At 47.0% G+C, this 23,617-nt stretch overlaps 1 protein-coding gene across 4 annotated transcripts in view; it reads left to right on the plus strand.

The window, feature by feature from the left end:
* Window positions 1–23,617, plus strand: part of Grik4 (glutamate ionotropic receptor kainate type subunit 4) — a 281,673-nt gene that overhangs the window by 189,983 nt on the left and 68,073 nt on the right. For 3 of the 4 annotated variants that reach the window (XM_026403467.2, XM_077797752.1, XM_077797751.1), the window contains one exon: window positions 22,212–22,319. The exons of the other annotated variant lie outside the window; for it this stretch is intronic. In XM_026403467.2, the coding sequence (XP_026259252.2) occupies window positions 22,212–22,319 (108 nt within the window). The remainder of the gene's footprint in view (window positions 1–22,211; window positions 22,320–23,617) is intronic. 4 annotated transcript variants of the gene reach the window in all.

Raw genomic sequence — 23,617 nt, forward strand, 5'->3', positions numbered from 1 at the left:
AGGAAACAGGCATGTTAAAGAGCCTCCTGACTATCCACGTGGCTGAGCCAGGGAATGCTCCCTGCGGGGCTTGCAGAGTCCCCCCTTCTAGCAGATGAGGAAGAATCACTGTCTTCATGTCACCATCACCAGCATAAAGATGGCAACTCTCACTTAGTAAGCACTTACCGTCGGCTGCCACATAACATGTATTCACTAATGAACCCTACAGAGTTAGGTGCATTTTGTTAATGCTGTCACTATCAGTGAGGAAACTGGGGCTCTGGGAGACTGATTGACTTGTCCTCAGTGAAGAGCACTGAACACAGGAGAGCTGGTTTTGGGTATAGACCTCCTAGTAGATTCCACATTTCTAACCATGATGGCAAATTATGCATCAGAATCATGTTGTTAATGTGCACAAATGCAAATTTTTAGGCTCCACCCCACAAGAGTGGGGTGGTCTAGGGTGGGGCTCAGGAATGCACTCAGTCATCAGGTTCCCTAACTTGATGAATGCCTGTACCATAGAGGCCCGCAACATTTGCCTCCCACACTCTATGCTCATAGGGAGTCCTCCTCAGCCTTTCTCACGTATCCAGTGGAGTTCCTTGTAGAAGGGCAATGATTAGAACACTTTTGGTAAGATCACCCTTCTTGGAAGACAATAAATCCCCCATGGAGGGAGATGGCCCCAACCCTGGTGCCGACTCTGTTATCAGGTCCTCACAGCTCTGAGCTGGGGCTATGTGATCTTTAAGCAACAACCACCATTTTTCATAGCTTCTTAAATGGGCACAAGGTCAGGCAGGCAGCCAGAAAACTATGGGGATGGAATATCACAGAGTGGTCGTTCCATTGAGCTAACCCATCATTTATTGAGCGTGTACTATGTGTCAGGCACTGTGCTGGGCCTGGGGGAAACAAAGCTGAAAGAGACAGTCCCTGCACTGAGAAAGAGCTCACGGTCTGGTGAACAAGAGTGACACAGGAAAAAATAACTTCAATTTTGGGTTATTAAACTCAAATCATGCCCTCGGGCTCATCAGTCCCTGAATAAGTAAGCTGCTGCCAGCCTGTGGGAAATTGTCAGGCAGGCTTTTCCCTGAGCTCTGATATGCTTGGGGGATGCAAAATGAAGACCATTCATTCATTCTTTCAAGAAGTGTATGTTGAGCCCCTTCTTTGTGCTGGCCTGCCTTCTAGGTACAGGGTTTTTTAAGAGAAAGTGTCTGCTTTTGTGGAGTATGTATTCTAGTAGGGGACAGATGACAGGTGTACAAACACAAATAACATCAGGTCAAAAGCAGTAAGTACTCTAAGGAAGACTACAACAGGGCAAGGGAGGGGGTACAAAGAAATCAAAGGTTTGAAAGGGCAGGGAGAATGTCCTGCTCGTGCCAGCCCCCCACCCACCCATAGAAGCCCCTCTCAGGCATCGAAAAATTCCTCTTGGACCTCAGTCCTGCTCTAGGAGTGACCCTGGAAAGAACCCATCTCCAGCACTCCTCCTATCCAGGGACAACTCCAGTGGCCCTGGTCTTGCCTCTCACTTGAAAGACAGCTGATTGGGCTCAAAGTCTCTCTGCACCTGAGTTGTGCTTCTACATTAGCTGCCACTCAGACACACTTCTGCCAGCTGTGAGGCCACAAGGTTGCCTGGATCATGAAGAATTGTCATCATCATGCTGGGTATGGTGGTGTATGCCCATGACTCTGGAGGCTGAGCAGGAGGCTGACACAGTTTGAGGCCAGCCTCAGCAATTTAGGGAGACATGGTCTCATTATAAAAGAAAAAGGGCTGAGGATGTAGCTCAGTGGAGAGAACTTACCTAGCATGTGCTAGGTCCTATGTTCAAACCCCAGTACCCAACCATCCATACATAAGAATCAGTATCATAAACCACAAGCACCCACCTTGCAGCCCCCAGACTCTACCCTAAGGCTGCCCTTTAACAGCAGCTCCCAGTAGCCCCACAGGAACTCACGACAATATCTTTTGATTAGTAAAGCCAGAATCTGCTTTTTAACTGGCACCTAGATGGAAGACTGGGATGTGAGTGGTCCACAGGTTACCCTTTGGCAAATCCTGCCTTAGCAAGAGTAAAATTCCTGTTTGATCTCCTGCACCTCACCCCACTCTTCTGAGCTAATCTGCCACACAAGTGACCATTAAAGAGGATGTGATGTTTTTGACCTTCGGCTGCCCGAAGAGACACACTCCTGGCTGGACTTACAAAGTGGATGGTGAAAATCCTTTTTATGACCTATTTTTTTCCTTTGGAAAATCTGATGAATGTCCTGCTGCTTCTGTCTGGTTCTGGTACCAAGTAGATACTGTGCATGATGTGTCATGGGCACAGATGTAGCTTCGCAGTGCTGGTCCCCAGGTCCCATCCCAATCACCGCCCAGTCTTCACCTCTTAACAGGTGTCCTTCCCCTGCTTATTGCAGGATGAAGAAATGGTTTAGGAAGTGATAATTAATCGTGCTTCTCTTCCAGGGCGGAAGGAAGGAATGCCAATATCTCTGCCCCAACAGTCTCCCAATTCCATCCAAGGTGACGCTGGCAGGGGAGGGCAAGTGACATGGAGCAAAGGAAATATCTTTTGAGTGCCAGTTGTCACATGTGCACTTTGCAGTCTTGAGAAGGACCCTTCACAGTAGGCCAGTTCCCAGTTCAACAATAAGAAAGCTCAAGTCTTACTCAAGGGTAAGGCCATTGGCCCACGTCCTGCTATCAGCAAGGACTTGGGCACACTGGAATCTATGTTCAGGTTTGTCCAGCTCCAAAGCCCATGCCCTCGACTCTCCCACTTCCCTGGTCTCCTGGTTCTTAAGACCTGCTGGACTGGGTCTTCTTTAGTAATGGCATCTTCTTATTTGGATCTGGTTTTATTCTTTCTCTGCCAGCCTGGGCAAATGACTATTAAGAGCTGGTTTTGATTATTTAGAAAGCACCACGCAGGGACCCAGTGGGTTGTAATTGGTAAAATGTCTGAACCAAATACTATATTCCCTGCCAGTAGCTGATTAAAGGATTATTACCATTTTAAAAATAGTCTTTCAGAATTCAGGGTTATTTTTTTACTATTTAAAAAATTACTATTTTGATTCGGCTCAGAGAGCATTTCCCATTTTGGGATTCCAGGGAGCTTCCATTGGAACATGTTTGGGGGAACATGTTTCCTGTGGTATCTGTGACATTCTGAACCTGGACCATCTCCTGATTTTGCATGTGTTGGCATAGAAGTCGATAATGTTGCCTCAGTCCATGCTCCATTTCTGCCCATGTGAGATCCCCATTCTCACCCAATGTTCCCCTTCTCCTCCCCAAGAAGGCATCCTGGGTAATATGGGCACAGCACAGTCCCCTTCCTGATCTGGAAGAAGTTCTGCTTGAAAGAGAGTAGGGAAAAAAGAAGCATGGCGTTAGAAGGCCCTTCATTTCTTTATTTATTTGTCTGAAGATCAGAGATTCTTAGCCCCAGATGATCGGATATGGGTTAACAGGCTCTAATTAAGCCTGAGGGGTTTGACATCCAGAGCTAAAGGTGTGGATCTACTCTTTTCCTATTGGCTCACTGTGGACCAGGAGGTAGGCACCTCAGTTTTCTTCCCAAGTGCAGTGAAGATGGTAACCTGTCCACATCTGGTTCCACATCTGGCCGGCTGAGCCCAAGGATTATTGGAACTAGATTCCCATGGCTCTCTTCTGCTTTTTTATGATTATGTGGAAGGCTGGCTCGACTGATACAATAATAATAGATGGCATTCATTGTCGCCTATGTGAGGGACCGTGCTGAGTGGTGTACATACATATTTAAATTTTTGCATCCTTTTATCAACCCTGCATGAAAGCTATTCTCTCTTCTTGTAGGTGGAAAAAAAAAACAGAGGCAGAGAGATAAAGAAATGTATCCATATTCATAGACTCAGTAAGTGCCAGACTGAAGAACTGAGTTTGGGTCTTGCTTCTTCAAAGTCCAAGGCACTTTACAACTGAGCTGCACCCCAGCCCTTTCAATTTTATTTCGAGGCTAGGAGAAGACCTGGAAGGCTGCTCCATGAAACTTGCAAACCAATGCAAAAATGTTCTGTGTTGTGCGTGAGAGACAGCCCCCAGCCTCCCTGTGAGTATGTCCTGGGCTGGGGAATTCACCATCTCTTCAGGCCACATTCCAGATTTTTCCAGGCACTGGGTCAAACTCTACTTCCTAATTCTGCCCTCTGGAGCATCCTAGAATAATCTGCTTCTCCTTTCTTAACAGCTCTCAGATGTATAAAAACAGTTTGATCTTACGTCACTCATTCATTCTTTCATTCCTGAATTTAGACTAAAATCTTTTCACATTTACTCTTTGTCAAAGGCTGGGAATGCATGAAAATGAGTCACAATCTATTTCAGAGCTTGTGATCTTTGGGGAAGGCAGAAGTTGCAGCCAGTGATGACTGTACAGTGTTCTAATCATGCTCCTCTTCTTTTCCTTGAGAAGCAGCCTGCACCTATTCCCAACATGTCGTGTCTTACCAATCTCTCACCGTGGATGATTTTTTTTGTTTGTTTAGTTCTCTATCAAGACGCAAGGCTCCAGATGATCCAGGGCCCCAAACTGAGGCTCTGTGGAACTATCAGTCATCTCAAACCGAACACTCAATTTCTATTTGCTAAATTAGCTTGCTTACTGAAGTTTGTTTTCAATTTTTTCTGAACTCTGGGCAGTAGGGTCAATTAATTACTCTGGTTGCCATCTTCCCCAGTCTAGTTCACATGGACTTTTCATGGAAACTAGACCTGAGCCACCCTTTCCTTGAACCACCAATCCCTTTAACAATCTTCCTATGGAAATGGAGAGACTAGCAGGGTTGGCCAGGAGAAGGCAAGTAAAATGTCTTATAAGTTGACTGCCTTATCTTGTTTTCCAAAGCAGATATAATCTTAGTTTTCAAGGGGTCAGTCTCAGTGATTTGAGTGTGGTTTTTATCAGAGGCAGGAGGATAGCTTATCTGAATCACCTCTCCAAGCCAGGAACTCAGGGATCTAAGGTCCTCTTGAGAAGCTTCTGGAAATCAGGATCCAACCTCCTGTCCCCCATAGCTGCAATGGCAGCCTGCATGTCTTCAATCTTCCCTGCCGCCATCTTGCCTGACACAGTCCACAAAGAGGCCGGTCTGCCCCTTTCCTGGGGAGTCTTGGCAATGGTAGAGCTTGCTTTGCAGCACCCCTGATGGGTACAGAGGCGGCTGCATTTCTTATTACAACCCTGTACAGTGGGGCCACCAGGAAGTGCTTCTGTTACTCTGAAGGCAATTTGAACAGAGCTGCTTGTGGGATCCGCTCCGGTGGTCCCCATCTTCTGACCCCTTCCCCCACTTCAAACGCACTCCAACATAGAACTACAGAAGACTTCAAAACGCCCCATCTCAGGGGAGATTCTGCACTGATGCATTCGTCACATGACACTGGAGGAACAGCGAAGAGAGTGTCACCTCCGTAGAGAGGCCCCACCCGTCATCTGTGCCCTTGCTCCCAGCCCTCTTATTATGAGCCTCCTCCATGACAGCATCAGTCCCTTCTGCACCAAGAACAGCCATCAAGGCTCACACAGGTTGCCAGTGGGGGAGGTAGCTCCAAGAAGGGCCTGATTGCCACCGTCTAATGCATTTTCAATTTGAGGAAGGAGTTTACCATAAATATGCAGATCCTTTGAAGCTGCCTTGCTGGGACCTGGCTCTGAGCGCTGGGGTGGGGGTTTGATTGCTGCAAATGAGCAGCCTCAGAGTGCCAGCTCCCCAGTGGGGGACAGACCTATGAGAGTGGGCCAGCTGGGGAGGCTGCTTGGCCTGCCATCCCCCCCGGGCCAGCCTGAGCAGCTTTGCCTTTGATGAAGAAACTGAGAGGCAGCAGATTGGGGTGAGGGAGGGTGGTTTGGGGGCTGCTTTGAAGGTGACTGAGAAGTCACTTATTTCTTCTTTTTAATTAAGGAGCTGGGAGAAGGGGAATTGACACGAAGTTTAAAATAGTTGACACCATCTCTTAGAATGTCATAAATTCTCAGAGCTGGAGGTCAGCTAGGCCAACTTTTCCACCAGAGAATGCATAGGTGAAAGTCTCATTCCTGGGCTTAAAACCCCTCAGGAACCCCCGCTTGCTTTCAGGTTGAAATGTGCAGTGTCCTGCTTGCCTTGAGCTTCCTCTCCTGCCCACCCCACTCCCACACTGCCCCAGCCATCCTAGATGATGGTTTCCTTGGACACACCAGGCCGTCTCGCAGTCCACGCCTGCGCACCATCACAGATCTCTGTGCCCACTCATTTTGCACCTGGCCACTCCTCCCCAGCACTCAGCTCAGGAAGTCTTTCCTGACGCTCCTGCAGACACGGGTGATGTGCCCTGTGTGTTGTCCCCCTGTGCCTTCCTGTGCTGTAGCACCCTCACACTGCTGTCATTCTGGGCCTGGGGACTCTTTCAGTGTGAGCCAGCACCGCCCTGCTAGAGTGGGTGCAGCAGTGAGCAGGGCCTGGGCTGTGCAGAGCCTCACTGGGTCGAAGGGAGGGTTGCACACAGCAGGTGCCTTCCAGGTCTCAAGGATCTCAGAGCCAACAGGGACAGTGGAGCCCTAGGATCTGAGGGTTTGGTTGTCAGAGTCTTCTAAAGCTCCCCAACTTGTTCAAGAGAGATTTCATGGGCCAAACCTCCCTGCTGGCAACTGGTACTCTAAAAAATACAAATGAAAGGTCCCTTGAATCACTGATCCATTTCTCTCTCTTTCCATTTTCTTCCTCTAAGAGCAGGGCTCCCATGGTTCTTTAGAAGACTTCCTTATCTTCTCCTGTGAGGATCTGGCTCTCCTGGCACCTCGGGGTCAAAGGCAGATGACCTCTGAAGGGCTTTCTCTCTCCTCTGGCCTCTCTAGTGCCCTGGTTCTTTGTCCCAAAGCATAGGAAATTTCTGCTTATCAGCCTTGATGGAAAATTCACTGACTGCAGAAACTTATTCACACATCAGCCGGCAAACAAATTAAAGCTACTTAAATTTTTGAACAGGGGGCTGCTTTTGGGCAGAGGAGCAGGATTCTGAAGTGTTGCGTTTTAAATATATTTCGTGTAATGTGCCCGATCACGCTTCTGCCTGAGATCAGCCTGGGGAAGTTTGCCAGTTCCCAGTGACTCCTTTCTGTGCCTCTTCAGCCAGCTCATGCCTGGGGGAGCTGGAAGAGGGCGACCTGCTAATTCCATCTCCTGAAGCTGCCTGCAGCAGCCAGCTCTAAAGAGAAGTGGAGCAGACCCCTGGCCAGAGATCGAGGACTGCCAGCAGGCCATGCATCCACCTTCAGGGTGGGTGGGGAGCCTGGCAGGGGCAGGCAGTGTGGCTTAGTGGGAAGAACCTAGGTTTTAGCAACAGAGGACTCAGGGTTAAGCCAAGATCTCACAGTTTTTGGCATTTGGTTCCTAAATTTTCTCCTCAGTAAAATAGACATGATGATCATAATAATATCTGCTTCATGTGCATCATAAAATTATTGAGCACAAAATGGAACGTTGTTTATAGCTGTGCTTTGAGGATTCTATTATATTGTGCAAATTTTAGTTCTGTGGTCTCACATGGTGGATGTCTATCTATATATTTCTCAGTCTTTGTTTGCAATATTCCTCGAATCTTGCTTGTAGCCTACCACAGGGCACAGAAGACAAAGGTGGGGTGAGCAAGGCTTTCAGTCACTCCTGAAGCCCTGGACGAGAACTGCAAGGACCAGGCCATGTCAGCCATGCTTGGCAGAGATCAGTTCTGCCAAGTGGCCCCTCCTTGCTTCGAGAAGTTTCCTATGGCCTCCTCCCTGCCCTCCCTTTCTCTGTTCTCTAGCCCTAATCTTTGTCCTTTCTACCTCCATCTGTTTCTCCACTCCCTCACATTCAGTCCCACTTTTCAGTGACTCTGGGTGGGTGTGAAGCTGATAGCTGTTCCTAGGAGAGGCCACAGCACATCAAGTACCTGCGTAGCATGGCATGCCTCAGACAAGAGCAACTGACTCTCCAAGCTAGGAATTCCCCATCTTCCCAGAGCACAGAGCACAGTGAGGCCCAGACCCACACTCCCCATGGCCCCCAGCACAGCCTGCATCCAGTGAGGGCCACTTACCAGTCATACCCAGCCCATCACTGAAAGCTCAGAAGCTGACCCTCCCTTGCCCCCCAGCATTCTCCTGACTTTAGCAACCAGCCTTCCTGAGAGCCAGGGAATGATCAGCTTTCTTCAGCCCCGAGGCTTCTTCCAAGTCATGAGTTCAACTGGCACCTGCACTTGGAGCTCAAAGTTATGCGATTAGTAGAGCAGCTTTCCCAAGGTACTTCTCACTTGGTGAGCTGAACAAATGAAGCCAGGCGTGCCCTGACTGAGTCATGTTCTTTGGCAGTAATTTTCTTATAAGATGAAAAATCTCTAGCATGCCCAAGTTCCCTGACAAATTCTCTCCTCAGCAGCTCATTTGAAATATCTTCAGTCTTCCGGGAGGTGGGAGAGAGAAGGGCAGATGAGTCTTCCTGTTTGCAGACTCTGCCATGCCCTCACCACATGAGGAAGGCCAACTGGATCATCCCCCCAAAATACTTAAGGCTCTGAGAGTTTTGATGATAGAAGAAGTCAGAAAAAGAGGGAGTTGGGGTATAGGCAAAAGAAAATTTTAAACTTGCTTAGTGCATCTGTCCCCAAAAGAAAGAGATCTGAGCGTCCTTCCAGGCCTTCTCCAGGGAGCTTAACTTCTGAAATCCTGAACTAGGTGGGGAGTACCTTAAATCCACAGGAGCATGATTGAAGGGTGACATTTGTAGTCAGAGCCAACAGAAGTGGCCCAAGCTCCACTCCTGCCCTAAGTAATAGTTATCAGTCACTAGAGCACAGTCAGGGTGGGCTTATTGTCTTTGGCAGTCAGAATGGTGACCAAATTCTGCATCACTTCCCAGAGGTTGGAAATTAAGGATGGCAGTCTGAGCACATCTTGGCAAAAGCCAGACACTCAAGTGCAGATGAATACAACTGATTCTCATTATTTATGGGTTCCATATTTGCAAATTTGACTACTTGATCGAATCTTTGTGTAAACCCCCAAACAGTATTTATAGCTTTTTTTTTTTTCTGCTGACATTCATAAAGTGGCAAAACATTTGAGTCACCTGATGTACACGTCTCTGGCTGACACTGATCAAGAAGAGGCCCTGCCTTCTTGTTTCAGCTCTCTTACTATAAACAAGTATCTTTTCCACGGTGCCATAGCTTTGGTATTTTTGTGCTATTTTCCCTTACTAGTAAGTTTTCTGTTTAACTTCCAATCAGTGTTCCAGTGCTGTCTGGTGTTCCTGAAGACACAAAGACTGGAATGTGCCTTATAGAGAAAAATCCATGTTCGGTAAGCTTTGGGGGTGAATTATTATGCTGTTGTTCATTGTTAATGAACCAGCATTATTAAGTGAGATATATCTGGAAACAGAAACACATATAAATCAACAGGGCTATATATTGAAATTATATATAATATACCACCTATGATATATATTATATATCGGCTGATTAAAATGTGATGAGGCTCATAGGAACCTAGCACTTCATTTCCCCTGGGAGCAGAGGTTCAGTGTTCCCTAATTCAGTGTAGGTAGCAGGTTTATAGATCAGAACTACTATGAATAACAAGAACCAAGTGTAATGAGATTCAGCCAGGAGAGGAAACAAGTGGAAGCAAACTTAGGAATGGCTAAAGTTTTCCTGTGTGGCCTTCTCTCTCTCTGCATTCCCTGCTCCCATTCTCTGGGCCTCCTGTTTTCTTAACAGTGTTCAAGTGCCTCATCTGTCTCTTGGTGCCCTGCCTTCTTCCTGGTTCCCCTCATGTAGAAGTCAAACCTAGCTCCTACATATCTGGGGCCAAATAGAATAACAAAGGTCCTCTAGACCAGTTCTCTGATTAGCTCCTTGGTTTCTTGCAAATGCATCTTCTTGAAGGAGAGTCTGTAATTAAATGTCTTTGGTGTCAGGGGACTCACTACCATATTCCATCTTGGAAAGTTTTTATTTCTAGAAAGTTCTTCCATCTGTTGGGCAGACATCTTTCTTTATGAAGCCTCTTGCTCTTGTCCTTGGCTCTGTTTCTTGGGTCCACACATCTGTTCCAGCCTTCTGTTATCTGCCTTCACTTCATGGGGCTCAGAGAGGGCTGGTTTGTGGCAGATTGGAGAAGGGTCTTCCTTGTGTCCTTCATGTAGATGACCACCTGCTTCAGCTTTGTGTCTAGTGTGGCCTCTTGGTGTCATCTCTTCTAGGCCTGTTTTTCCAGGCTCTTCCCCAAAGCACTTTGAAAATGACATCACTCAACACTTTCAGAAATTTCTCTTTGAGCTGGAAGGAAAGCTAGCCTCTACCCTTCTCTTACAGGTACAATAACTAAAGACTAAAAAGAAGCGACTTGCCCAAGGGAATTTTATAATTCAATCCAATGGATGCTTATTGAGTGTCATTATGGGCCAGGCACTGCCCTGAGAGCTGGGGACATAAAAGGGTATTTATTCATATAGTCACAAAATGTTTAGTAAGTGCTGATTTCATGCTAGATATTGGGGGTATGATGGAGGATAAGATGGAGTCTTGTCACTCATGGGATGAATTATCTAGTGGGGGGAATGGGCTGGGAGAAATAATTACATAAATAGTTGTATGACTGCGAGTGGGATGAGTGCTACCAACGAGTGACCCAGGGAACAACATGAGTCCCTGCAGTGGGGACCTGACTGATTCAAGGGGGGGCCTTGCAAGCAGTTGAGATTCAGGCTGAAGCCCTGGGGAGGGGAATGTGAGGAATCAAGACAAGGGCCTCCCACATGCATAGGAGTTGACCACAAAGCCACGTCAGGAGGACAAAGCTCCTGATGCTTCACTTTTCCAGAGGCCCCCTCTTTCCCTTTATTTATATTCTCTTCTAAATATGAAAGTCAAAATCAAAGGCAAGGAAACTCAAAGGAATGTGGAATCTAAGGCAGAAAATGCTTATGGCAGATACCAATGGACAAAGAATGATTCCAATGTTTACTAAATGATTAACCATATATCCACAGCCCAGGAAAATTCATATCTTGGGAGAAGTGTAGCATAGGAAATCTGTCCAGGTTTCAATCTCCCTGGGTCTCAGTTTTCTGATCAGTAAGATGGGAATGAGGGCAATCCCTTCCTAGAAATGCGGGTTGGGTGGGAAGATTAAATGAAATAACAGATATAAAGCATCTAGTTCCGTGTTTGGCCTCCAGTAAATATTCAAAAATATTAGCTTGTATAATTTTCTTACAGCTCTCCTGTAGTTACAACAGATGACCAAGACTAGGAGTTCATTGATGCTGAAAATATACTTAGTGAGCATCAATTATGTTTCAGGTACAGTGGGAGGGGCTGGTGGTGCAGGGTGAACAGGTGGCCTGTGCAAATCCCTCTGCTAGGCCTTTCACGCACTGAGCATGACTTGCCATTCAGGAGGTGCACAAATACCCACCTCTGTGCAACTTCAACCAAACTTATGAAACAATAGTTACTTCTGCTACACGTATTTGACTCTGTACTCCATATAGATTTCATTTTTTAAATGCAGGTCTTGGGCTGGGATTGTGGCTCAGCAGTAGAGCTCTCGACTAGCACTGGCACAACCCAGGTTCCATCCTCAGCACCACATAAAAATATGGCCACCGTGTTTCACCCCTAGACGTCACTTTTCTGCCCAGATTTCAAGGCATTGTGTTGTGTCCATCTACACCTAAAAACTAAATGTTAAAAAAAATTTAAAAAATGGTGCTGATAACGCCAAGGTCGCGGGTTCGTTCCCCGTACGGGCCACCAAAATGCTGCAGGCTGCTCGGCCGGGCCCGTGGGCTCTGCCGAGCTCCGCTCCTGCCGTCTGCTCTTGCCGAGCACCGCCTGCTGCCTTCCTGCTGGGCGCCTCCCTGCTGGGCTGTCAGTGCACGCCGGCTTGCAATCTTGCAACCCGGCTGGGCACAAAAACACAAGCCAGTCAAACTGAAACAAAGTTTTATTTTGTGAGAGGCCGTGTGCGTCCCCTAACAAGCTGGTCCACACACGTGTGTGTCTACCTGAGCCGGGGGCTCCACTTCCCCCGGAACACCCTCCTACCATCCTTCCCCAACCAATGGGAACTCTCCGGGAGTCCAGTAACTTGAGTTCCCAAATGGGCCTAGGTGAACAGCAGGAGTCCATTTACCATATGAATGTAATACTTTTGCAGTGGCTCCTAGCATCCTTGACCAACTAAATTGATGTCATAATCCATGAATGGGTTGCAGCCCACAGTTTAACAGAGCAGTGCCTTAGAGCAATTAGGTCAAATGCTTAATAAAGCCAGGGTAGAATCTATTTGATATGGAATCTTCCCAGATGTCCCCAGACTTGCGTTTGATCTCTTACCTTTGGCATTTGCCATTGCTGTCCTATGATGGTGAATTTGCACAGCATTCTGCACTCAAGCACATAGATGATGGCTCCTCTCACTCCACTTTTAGCAACTCCCCTTGCTCCTCAGAGCACCCTTCAGTGCTCAGGTGCTAGCTCATGCCCTAGTCTCCCACGTGAACTAAACTCCTGTAATTAGAGATGGTAGATTTAAACTCAGTAAACATTTGCTCCTTCAAGCCAGGTGTTCACCATGGAGGCTGATATTATACAACTTTTTAAGCAGGTCCTGAATCAGTACAGACCACTGCTGTGGAGACTGGAACACCAATTCAATCTCCATTCACTCCTGGGATCTATGGCCACCTTGTTTCACCCCTAGACGTCGCTTTTCTGCCCAGATTTCAAAACCATTTCTGTGCACTCAAGAAGACTAATATGTTATCATTGGCATCCTTTCTAATGAGAACTATAACTTAGAACCCTGAGCCTGAGACTGAAACCAAAAACAAAATACAAGTCATTGGTTATGGTTCATCCAACTCTAGTTGGCCCTAGGGAAGAAGAAACTGGGATAGAAAGAACTTGCATTTGGCTAGGGCTTTAAAGTTTTGTCACATCTGAGATTGCCTCAGAGAATCCAAATAAGGGGAGAAGGAAAAGGAGATTATCCTTATCTTATAAGTAGCATGGTAAACGGCAGACATGGTAGAACCCAAACCCAGATGTCCTGAATTCTGATCATTTGCATTCCCACCAGATGCCAGAAGTGCTGCTGTCTTACATTCCCTGGGCTTATTATGGCTCATTAGAAGCCGTTGTGTATATTATCTTGGTTGCTCATAAACAACACTCTACTGTGTTGTATTAATTGGCTTTCCATGGCTTTAACAAACTCCCTAGATAATCTTCTTATAAAGAAAAAAGGTTTATTTTGGCTCATAGTTTTGGGGTTCCAGTCCATGGTTGGTTGGCCCTATTGCTTTGGGCTGGGTGGCACATCATGGAGAAGAATGTGTGGTAGAGCAAAGCTATTGACCTTATTATGGCCAGGGCTGGAAAGCAGAAGAAGTGTCAAGAGGGGTGGGGGTCCCTCTGTCCTCTTCAAGGGCGTGTTCTCAATGACCTTCAGGCCTCCCACTAGGCCCTACCTCTTAAAGTTTGTGTCTCCTCCCAGTTGTGCCAAGTTGAAGAACAAGTCCTTGACACCTGAGCCTTTGGGAGAATATTCCAGACCAAACTGTAGAATATATATAAATTTCATTTATCCCCATTTTAGATATGTAAGGTTTCAGATAGGGGTTAAGTAACTTACCCAAGGTCATACAGCTTATACATACTATAGGAGAAAAGGGGTGCCCTATGTATCCCCTTGTTCCAAGCTCCTAATCAACTACCCTGGACCCTGGCCAGGATCATTCATGTGGGTCCTTTCCTCTGGCTCCATTCAGAACTGCATCCTTCAACAAACAAGTTAGTTCATGATGATCAGGGATGTGCATGGGAAGGTGCAGGTCTTAAGGTCAAGATATTCTTCATTTGCCCCAACTCAAACTGATGGCACAGTAGTAAGTAGCATCTGAGTTCAAATCCCAGTTTAAACCCCTATTAACTGTGTGATCCTCAGCAAGTTGCTTGACATCTCTGAGTCTCAGTTTCATTCATTCATTCATCAAAACTTGTTTGAAAGCCCCTCACTAAGTGCTGTAATTGTGGTCTGAAGTACCTATATTATACCTGCATCTCTCAGGTGGGAATAATAACAGGGTTGTTATGTAGAATCAGGAAAATTTATGTAAGCAAACCACAGGGCCCAGCGCCTAGCAAGCAAAGAAGATCAGTAAGTATTTGCAGAATCTGACTCTGGAGCAGGACTTAGCCTGCCTTGGAGTTATGTCAGCCTCCCTAGAAGAGGCTGGGTCCTGGCAGCACTAAATGCAAAGAACAATCGTGTAAATGTACACAAAATATCAAATGTTATGGCGTTGTATGCACATCCACGGATGCAGAGGGGATGTGAGGAAATCCCTCAGAGCTTTAGAAATGAATCTTTTTACCTACTTGAAAGAGAACAAAGTGGTAAAATGACAACCCTGAGTGTTTCGAGGCAGGAGGGAGAGGGCCATGAGCCAGCAGGTTCCCTAGGGCTCCCCATCAGCGGCAGGTCCTGAGAGTCCCAGGGACATCCATCAAGTGAGTCCCTGGATCTCCAGGACCAGCCTGCAGGAGAGGGCCTGGGGGCTCATTGTGACAGGAGGTCAGCTCTGCCAATAAGCCTGGCACTGCACTGAGCCTGTTCCCGTCATTGTCTTGACTCTGTAACAAAATAGCGCACTGGTAAGGAGCACATACATGCTCTGGGGACAGAGAAGAAGGCATGGATTTGAATCCCCATACTGGAGTTGAGCAGCGTGTGACATTAATTCCTAACCTCACTAGGACAGGGAGATTTTTTTAAATCTGCAAAATCAGTATGAAAAGATCTCTCTCTTAGGGATGTGCTGAGGATTAAACAAGATCTGCAAATTCCTGGTGTATCTGTGCAACTAGATTTTATTGTACATCTATAATAATAAGCGAGGCACTCTGCCGGGCTCTGGGGATGAAAGGGCAGGCTGAACCAGCCAGGACGCGTGCTTTCCTGAAGCTTATCACACAGCAAGAAAGACAGAGAGTAAGTGCTAGCGCATTAACAAGTAGTCTGAAGGAAAAGAATAGGGTTCTAAGCAGCTTGACTATGGGAGATAAGGAAAGGCTTCCTGGAGGAAGTGACCTTTGAGCTGAAGCCCGAAGGAGCAACAAGAGAAAACCAGACCAGGGCGGGCAAACACTATCTATGAAAGTCCAGGCAGTAGGCACTTGGTCTTTACTGGCCTCACAAGCTCTGTTGCAGTTCCGCTGTGGTGGATGAAAACAGCCAGAGGGGACATAGACGAGGGGGCGTGGCTGTGTTCCAACACAACAGGCAGTGGGGCAGGTTCGGCCTGTAGTCTCTGGTGTGCCATCCCTTAAATGAGCTGGAAGAGGGCTGGAGGCGGGGGGTCGTGGCCGGGAGAGTCCCAGACAGGGAGTGGCATGCACACCTGGCAGGATGGAGCTTGCTGCCCTTGAACATGAGAAGAAGGCAGGTGTGACTGGAACCAACAACGTGAGGTGAGGGTGGAGAGCCGCCAGAGAGCAGGCCTTGTAGGCTGCAGTAAGGATTTGGGTCTCTACCCTTAAACCTAAATGGAAAAGACCTGTAGAGCCTGTAAGAGGCTGGTGTGATGGAGGTGGAGGGGAGATGTCGCAGTGCTGGCTGGATGCTGCCATGTGAGAAACCCAATGGAGGGGACACAGCAATTCTAGCCTGAGGCAAGTTGAGGGGAACTTGGATGAGGTTGGGGAAGGGTGAGGCTGGGGGAAATTAACCCACCCAACTCTGTGATCCCACTGTCAGATATCAGTGCAGGTCTCCTGACTCCAGATGTCACACTGCCATCTCATAGGGAAGCAGCAGGGGACACCAAGGGTCAGGGGTCCTCAAGTACTTCCCCTGGAGACCAGCTTGCTCTTACTTTCCTGTGACCAGAGGGCAGACTAAATCCAGGTATCAGGCACTCATTCAGTTGTACAGATGTCACCTTTCAAAGACCTGGAGAGCTCCTATCAAAGTCAGGGAGCCCACTCCCTGGCCTATTGTCCCCCTATCCAAGCTTCCCTTCCGGCAGATTCTTTTTTTTTTTCTTTTTTTTTTTTATTGGTTGTTCACAACATTACAAAGCTCTTGACATATCATATTTCATACATTAGATTGAAGTGGGTTATGAACTCCCAATTTTACCCCAAATGCAGATTGCAGAATCACATCGGTTACACATCCACAATTTTACATAATGCCCAATTAGTAATTGTTGTATTCTGCTACCTTTCCTATCCCCTACTATCCCCCCTCCCCTCCCCTCCCATCTTCTCTCTCTACCCCATCTACTGTAATTCATTTCTCTCCTTGTTTATTTTCCCATTCCCCTCTCAACCTCTTATATGTAATTTTGTATAGCAATGAGGGTCTCCCTTCATTTCCAGCAGATTCTTTCAGGCTTGGTCTCTTGGCTACTCCACCCATGGGACTTAAACATAGCTCTTGGAAGAACAATGGATCAAAAATAGCTGTCCTACTAGAAGCAAGAAGCAACAGCTGAGAGAGAGAGAGAGAGAGAGAGAGAGAGAGAGAGAGAGAGAAAAGAAACCAACACTATGAAAAGCAGACAGATTAACTTATAAAGGCACAGAAATGTAGGCAAGGTGCCCTGCACATTACTGTCACCCTGGAGCAATACTATATCACCGCACAGTGTAATAACTGGCTTCCCGATGATAACAATGCATATTAAGGTAAAGATGCCCACTCTATTTAAGAGGACAGAGGAACGGATTCCTTTGGAAAGGATTTTTGAAAAGAATGCTTTTGAATACGTAATTAAGATCTCCAAAATTTAGTGCTCAAAGGAGCAAGATTATTATTAATTTATATAGATCTGTGTCCCTTGGTAATGTTGGGCAAATGGTGCTTTCTATGCACGTTCAAGCACATCTCTTACCCGTTATATTTACCTAAATTTTCATATTTGACTAAGCACTTCTATTATAAGATGTTTCTCCTAATAGTATTAGCATCATAGTTAGAAGGGCTACACATTTGTTTTAAATAATGTGATTCCAGTGAAGCAGCACCTTGGCCTCTTTTGAGTGCTATGTTTTTTTTACTTGCTAGCTCTGTGACTTGGGTAAGATATTAACTTACCTGGACTTGACTTTCCAGGTGGGGCAGCACTGAGATTAGTATCCATAAACTTCTAATGCCCAGGCCAGAGGCTTTTTGTGCATTTCGGGCCCCAGCATACACTGGAGCCAGCTTGCCCCAGCTGCAAGAGCCCACTGTACAAATCTTCCCAGCTTTGTGTTCTCTAACATCATGTCAGCAACCAGGGGAGTGTTTGCACCATAGAAATTGGTAAATGCCTTTAACCAAGGCCTCTTTTTCAGGAGAGTCAGTTTTTAAGCATTCCCTAGCCCACCCTGGGTGGGTACTCAAGTCATTACTAATCTCTACAGTCTAGTCTTTCCCCATCATCCTGTTTCTTCTCTGAGTTTGTCCTCTGCTCTGATCCAGCTAGCATCCGAGCCACCTGGACCCTTGCTACAACACAGATTGCTGGACCCTCCCCAGGCAGTGTCTGATTTAGTTCATTCGAGATGGGCTGAAGAATCTGCATCTTGAATGCTGATACAGCTGGTCTGGACATCAAACTTGGAGACACTGACCTAATCTAATAAGCCGAGTCCCCAGAAGAGACTGCATCTTCTGTCTCAGGCAGTGGCACGATTATGAGTACTGACCTAGTACTTTGCACATATGCTATCTCCTTTAATCTTCTTAAGAACTTCTTAAGGCAGTAATTACTATTTTAATCCCCACTATATAGAGGGGGGAGGACAAAGTTCAGAGGGATTCAGCAACTCAGGTGAGATCGTGTGGCTTATAAACTGGGAAGCCAAGCTAGACCCAGGTCCTCCAACTCTGGGTCCTCACCTGGGTGGTGAGTTGTACAGTGCTCAAGGGTGGGTAAGACTGAAATGCAGCCTGAGCTCCACATGCCCAGCTGGGCACTGGCAGGGCCACCTCAGCCTAGAGAGCTGTTTTTTTTTTTCTCTCTCTCTCTCTCTGCATTAAGATGCCATTAAGGCTGGTGGTGGCCCTGTGCAATGCATATTCTCCTCCCTCACTATCACTTCTAGGGCCTCTAAACTGGTGGAAAGGCAGAGTGAGTGGGAGAGAGAAAATACAGAGAGGGCCCAGCAGAGATGTCATCTGAAGTGAACTCAAGCCCACACTTGGGCATGGAGACAAGGCTCACAAAACAGCTGTTCCCACAGGAGGGTTTGGGGGCAGGTGTCAGTGGGGTGGAGCGAAGGGATTTGGCTGCAGACAGAGGCACAGATTGTCTGTGATGTGAGAGCTGTATCTCCTGCCCACCCCTGGCACGTGTGTGGCATCGAAGGTGCCCAGTGGGTGGGGCAATTAGCCTGTATCCCAGGGCGCCTGGCTCTGCCTCTCCCCTTCCTTCCCACTGTCTTTTTGCAATTAGATTGCACTGGGTAATAGCTGCCAAACCATTTTGTTGGATCTGATGAGTTTATTAATTTCTTAGGGGCTAATAGAAGAGTGGGTGGGAGATTCATTTCCTGACTGGATCTTGGGGGCTAATTAGTCTCTTTGCCAGGTTCCCAGAGGTGAGGGGTGGGAGGGTGCATTGCTCAGGCTGTTGGACTTGGCTCTGGATAAATCATCTCTATGCTTGGCTTTTACAGGAAACTAGCTCACTGAGTAAGAGCACAGAGGCTGGGGCTGGGCCCCTAACGCAGGGCTGAGTTAGAATTGCCTCCCTTGGGAACAGTGGAGGTGGGAAGAGAGGTAGGGGTGGGAGCTGAGTTCTGCCTCAATTGGTGTGAAGTGTAGGTTTAGGGTGACAAATGGGACTCTAGAAAGTTCGGTCCTGTCCCACACATCCAAATGCTAACATCCAGCCCAAATCTTTTTTGTTTCTTCTGTCCAAATATAGTCCTTCCAAGCTTAACACACCATCAAGGTCTGGTTGTATACATTTTGAAGGCAGGGAAACTGAGCCTCAGAGAGGAGAATAATTCTACCTGGCTTTGTGGAGTGCCAAGACCAAGAAGAAAGCTGTGTGTCTGGAGTTTGAATTGGATGGTTGACACCCCTCAAAGCCACCTCCTGGTCAGCTGGGTCTGCTCAAATGAAGGACATATTAGTGTTCCCACCCTAAGAGACAACAGCAGAAACAGGGAAGAACCCATTCTTAGGAATCAGATCAGAATTCAAGCCTATGCTATGCCTGCCTACCCAGAGGGTGACCTTAGGCAAGCCACTAAACTCTCTGAGTCTCAGTTTCTTCATAAATAACATGGAAACACCATAAGCATTCCAAAGGGTAATAGGAGAATCCAAAGAGGCGATAGAACTTTCTAACACAACAGTTGTCTACAAACTGTTACCCTTTTCTCTTCATTTGGAAATCCAGTGCATTCCTCAGCCTCCCTGTACCTTTCTTGTGTAGAGAGGAAGAGGAAGGAGAGGATCAGGCAATAGCATGGACTGTCTGGTCTGTTTGAGAGACCACAGGAGCTCCAGAGGCCAGAGGAGGGCTTGCCTGCCTTCTGCCCATGCCTGGCTAACAAGAGCAACCTGCCAACAGGAGATGAGGACTTTCCCCTGCTTCTAAAACCAGTCCTGGAGCAAGATGCTGGGGTCTGTGCATAAATAAAGTCTTTTGTCCTAAGCCACAAAGACTGTGGGGGAGACCACAGGGAACTGAAAACGTGCAGAACACTGAAAAACTCAGACAAGACGGCTGTGCTGACTTCTTTGGAAAAATCATCTGGTTTGAAGAGCACAGGGCAGTGTCACCTCACACTAGTTGGCTGTGTCACCTCACACTAGTTGGCTGTGTCACCTCACACTAGTTGGGTGGATTTTCTGATTTTGGGGGCTATTTTCTGATAGTTTGGGGCTCTTTATTTGTAAAACGGGGCTTGCTATCTGGATATGCATGAGACACTGCTTGCAAACTAAAACCAAACATGAGCATATAGAGAACCATCCTGCCTTAGAGAGGTGGAAAAAACTACCCCCACCCCTTTTCCGGGTGGCGTCCCGTCCCAGGGGCATTTTTGGTGATCTCCCCTTTGCCGCCTGAAAGGGCATCTTGGGAGACCCTCAGTTTCTTTCCTGGAACTGGAAAGGCTCCCAGTGGATGGTCCACAGTCCCCAGTGGATCCTGCCCTCCACACTGTGAAGTCAGGAAACTGGTTCTGCTCAGTGTGCCCCTGAGTCCACCTGCCCCACGGGTCTGGGGTGAAGGCCAAGGCAGAGCCAAGTCTCCATTGTTGTTGGCGCTTCCAGAAGAGACCCTAGAGCCCTGCTCTGGGGAATAGAGCCACCGGCACCCATGGAACTCAAAGAGAGTTTCCCAGGGAAACTGCCGCTGGTGCTCGGAGATGCCTGGTGGAGGCGGCTGTGTGTGTCTCCATAGGTTGGTGGCCAGCTGTCAGCTGTCTCTCTTGGCTGCCCACCTCCAGTCTCAGCAGCAGACATTTGTCAGCGGCTCCAGCTTGTAGAACTATATTGGGATTTTATCTCTGTATATTATATATTTACATATTATTTATACATTTGACATATCATGGACTTCTGTATTATTTACACATAGCATATATATTTATACAATGTCTACATAGATATATTATTGAAAGGGTTCTACTGAGAAAAACAATCTAACAATCCACTGTGCTATTGAGTTTAGGCTTAGGTAACATTCTAAAATGGGGAACTAAGTAAATTATGGATTTTATTCCCCCTAGGGGTCTTTAAGACAATGGGAAAGTCAACAATAATATGTTGTGCACCTAAAAATTTATTAAGAAGTTAGAGCTCATGATAATTGTTTTTAACACAATAAAATAAAACTAAGGCTAATACAAGGAAGAAAGCAATAGGGAAGTAGAAGAAAAATAATTACTAGGTTTCTGTTGCTTCGACAAAATACTTGGGAAAATCAACTTAAAGAAGGAAAGCCTTATCTTGGCTCATGATTTCAGAGGTTTCTGTTCATGGTCACCGGGCTCCATTGTTTCCGGGCCTGTGGGGAGCTCAAGGCGGAGCAGAGCTTCGTACCTGATGGTAACCAGGAAGGGCAGGGAGAGAGAGTGAGAGAAAGAGGTGGGAGACAGATGTACCCTTCAAGGACACATGCCTTCCAACTAGGACCCACATCTTCCAACTAGGACCTATCTCCTAATATTCCATTAAGTTATGAATACACCAGGAATTAATGCATTGATGAGGCCAGAGCCCTCATGATCCAATCACCTACCGGGGTGCCGCCTCTGAACAGTGCTGTACTGGGGACCAAACCTTTAGCACATGAGCTTTTGGGGGGATATTTCAGATTCAGATGGTACATTCAAATGCCAGATTAAATTCATTCTCACAACGACCCAAAGAAGTTTCTATCATTCCCATTTTACAGATGAGGAAACAAGGTTAGTGAGGTTCAGAAACTCTTCTGGGGTTACACAGGGAGATCTGTGCTTCTGGGTCTGTGAGAACAATGCAATGTCAAGATGGCACATAAATGATCTTTAAGAAGGTAGAGAAATGTTACCGTGCCCATTTGTAGATGCCGAGGCTCTGGAGAACATAGGTGTCTAAATTTTGACAGTGAACAAATAGATCAAACAGGGTCTGGCCTCTTCCAGTTTATTTACTCATCTATATATTTAACCATTCAGCACACATTTATTAAAGGCCTTGTATCTGCCTGTTTCCTCCAGTATGCCATTGTAATTCTTATTTTGATAAACACAATTATTGAATTCAGGCCAAAGCACAAGAGTACCTGTGGTTATTCTTGCCTGAAAATATTTTGCCATTCCCTTCTGGACACAGAATTTCCTGAACTGTGTTTCATTCCTAATTGGTTTTTCCCTTTACCCTCTCAGGCTCTCCCAAGCCTTCACAGTCCTTTCTTGGCTTAGCCTGTCAGTGTCCCCTTCCCTCTACCCTGTCCTGATCCAGCCCCCTGCACCATGCTCCACACACCACCCCCCCCCATGGCTTATACACAGCCCAAGAAGACACCTGGGACTGTCCCCTTGGCTCCTCCAAGCCTGGGGCCCCAGCCTGCCAGGCCTCTCCTTCCTCCATGTCTTCCCAGTTCTCTCTCATTGGTCTCCTCAGATTGGCCAGTGGCACGTGGCGGAGGGCCTCAGCATGGACAGCCGCCTCTACGCCTCCAACAGCTCGGACAGTCTCTTCAACACCACCCTGGTTGTCACCACCATCCTGGTAAGCGGGATCTCCCGAGCCACCCAGCTGCAGCTCCCCGGGGTACCTCTCCTGAGCCAGTGCAGAGAGCTCCCAGGCTTCCCAGGGAACAGAAGATGGGAGCGCTAATCACAGCACCGAGGCCAATTTATGACGGTGTAATTACACTCAAGTTGCTGTTTCATGTGGAAATGATATTTGATGAGTTCCCAAGCAGCTGGGGAAGAGGTATAGGGTGGAGAGACTCCACAGTTTGTGGGTGCCTCTTTCAGGGGCACCCTGAAGGCTGGGGCAGCTATGCAGGGCCACGTGGAGAGGACACCCTGGGGGAAGCTGGATCCAGTCCACTGGGGTGGCTGCTGCTTTTTCCCAGAAGCCCACCTTGCTTGGCACCTAGAGTATACAAAATGAGGCCTTCCCATACTGCATCCCCCAAATGGACACCTGAACGTCTGTGGGTTTATAAGGCCTCTTTTTTTTTTTCATTTCCAGACGGTAAAAAGAGGGTTCTTAATTAACCTATCGGGCAAGGGACCATCTGCTTTTCTATTTGATTCAGTTCTATTCAGTAATTACCAAGTCCAACCCCTGACTCTAGTCTCCTGCCATGTACCAGGCACTGTGCTCAGTCATGGAGACCAAAGATAGGTAAGACTCCGTCTCCATCCTCAGAGGTTGTAATTTAGCAGATGGGATAAGTCAAGTGCATACACGGCGAAGGTATTATTTGTCTTCCCCCCCAGAAGACCTCATGTTTTAAAAGATTTTTCAATTAAACCAGCTGCATGTATTAAGCAATAATTACTCTGTTCCCCCTCCCTTCCCCCTATTAACTAATCAAAAGTGTATTTCCCCTGCTTGGCACAGCATCTTATCAGCAGGAGATAACCAGTGTAGTCACACTGATAATGCAGCTCAAAGCAGGGACGATGTATGGGAAAGCCTGCTCCTCTTGTCTCATCCCTCTTAAATGTGCAAGGTCTGCAACGGGTTTGTTTCTTTTAGGCTTTTTAAGATAATAAAGAGAGCTCAGGGACCCCATGGTGACTTCACAAACTCTGGGGTCCAGGGAATGCTTAGCTGGAATTATTGACCTACTGTGAATGGAATAGCATTGAAGCTAGGAAAGAGGTGCAACCTAGAATTGTGGAGTGTGGGGGAGAGGGCTGACCTGCAGCAATGCCTGAGAAGGAACCTTTAATTACAGATGGAGACTGAAAGGGAGCACTTCGGAAGGGGAAAGTGAATGAGGGAGAGCATTGTTAGGTGTTTAGGAAATGTAGAAAAATACCAGCTTTCCCCCCAAAATGGGCTTCAGT

The sequence above is a fragment of the Urocitellus parryii genome, chromosome 4 (genome assembly GCF_045843805.1).
Source record: "Urocitellus parryii isolate mUroPar1 chromosome 4, mUroPar1.hap1, whole genome shotgun sequence".
NCBI lineage: Eukaryota > Metazoa > Chordata > Mammalia > Rodentia > Sciuridae > Urocitellus > Urocitellus parryii.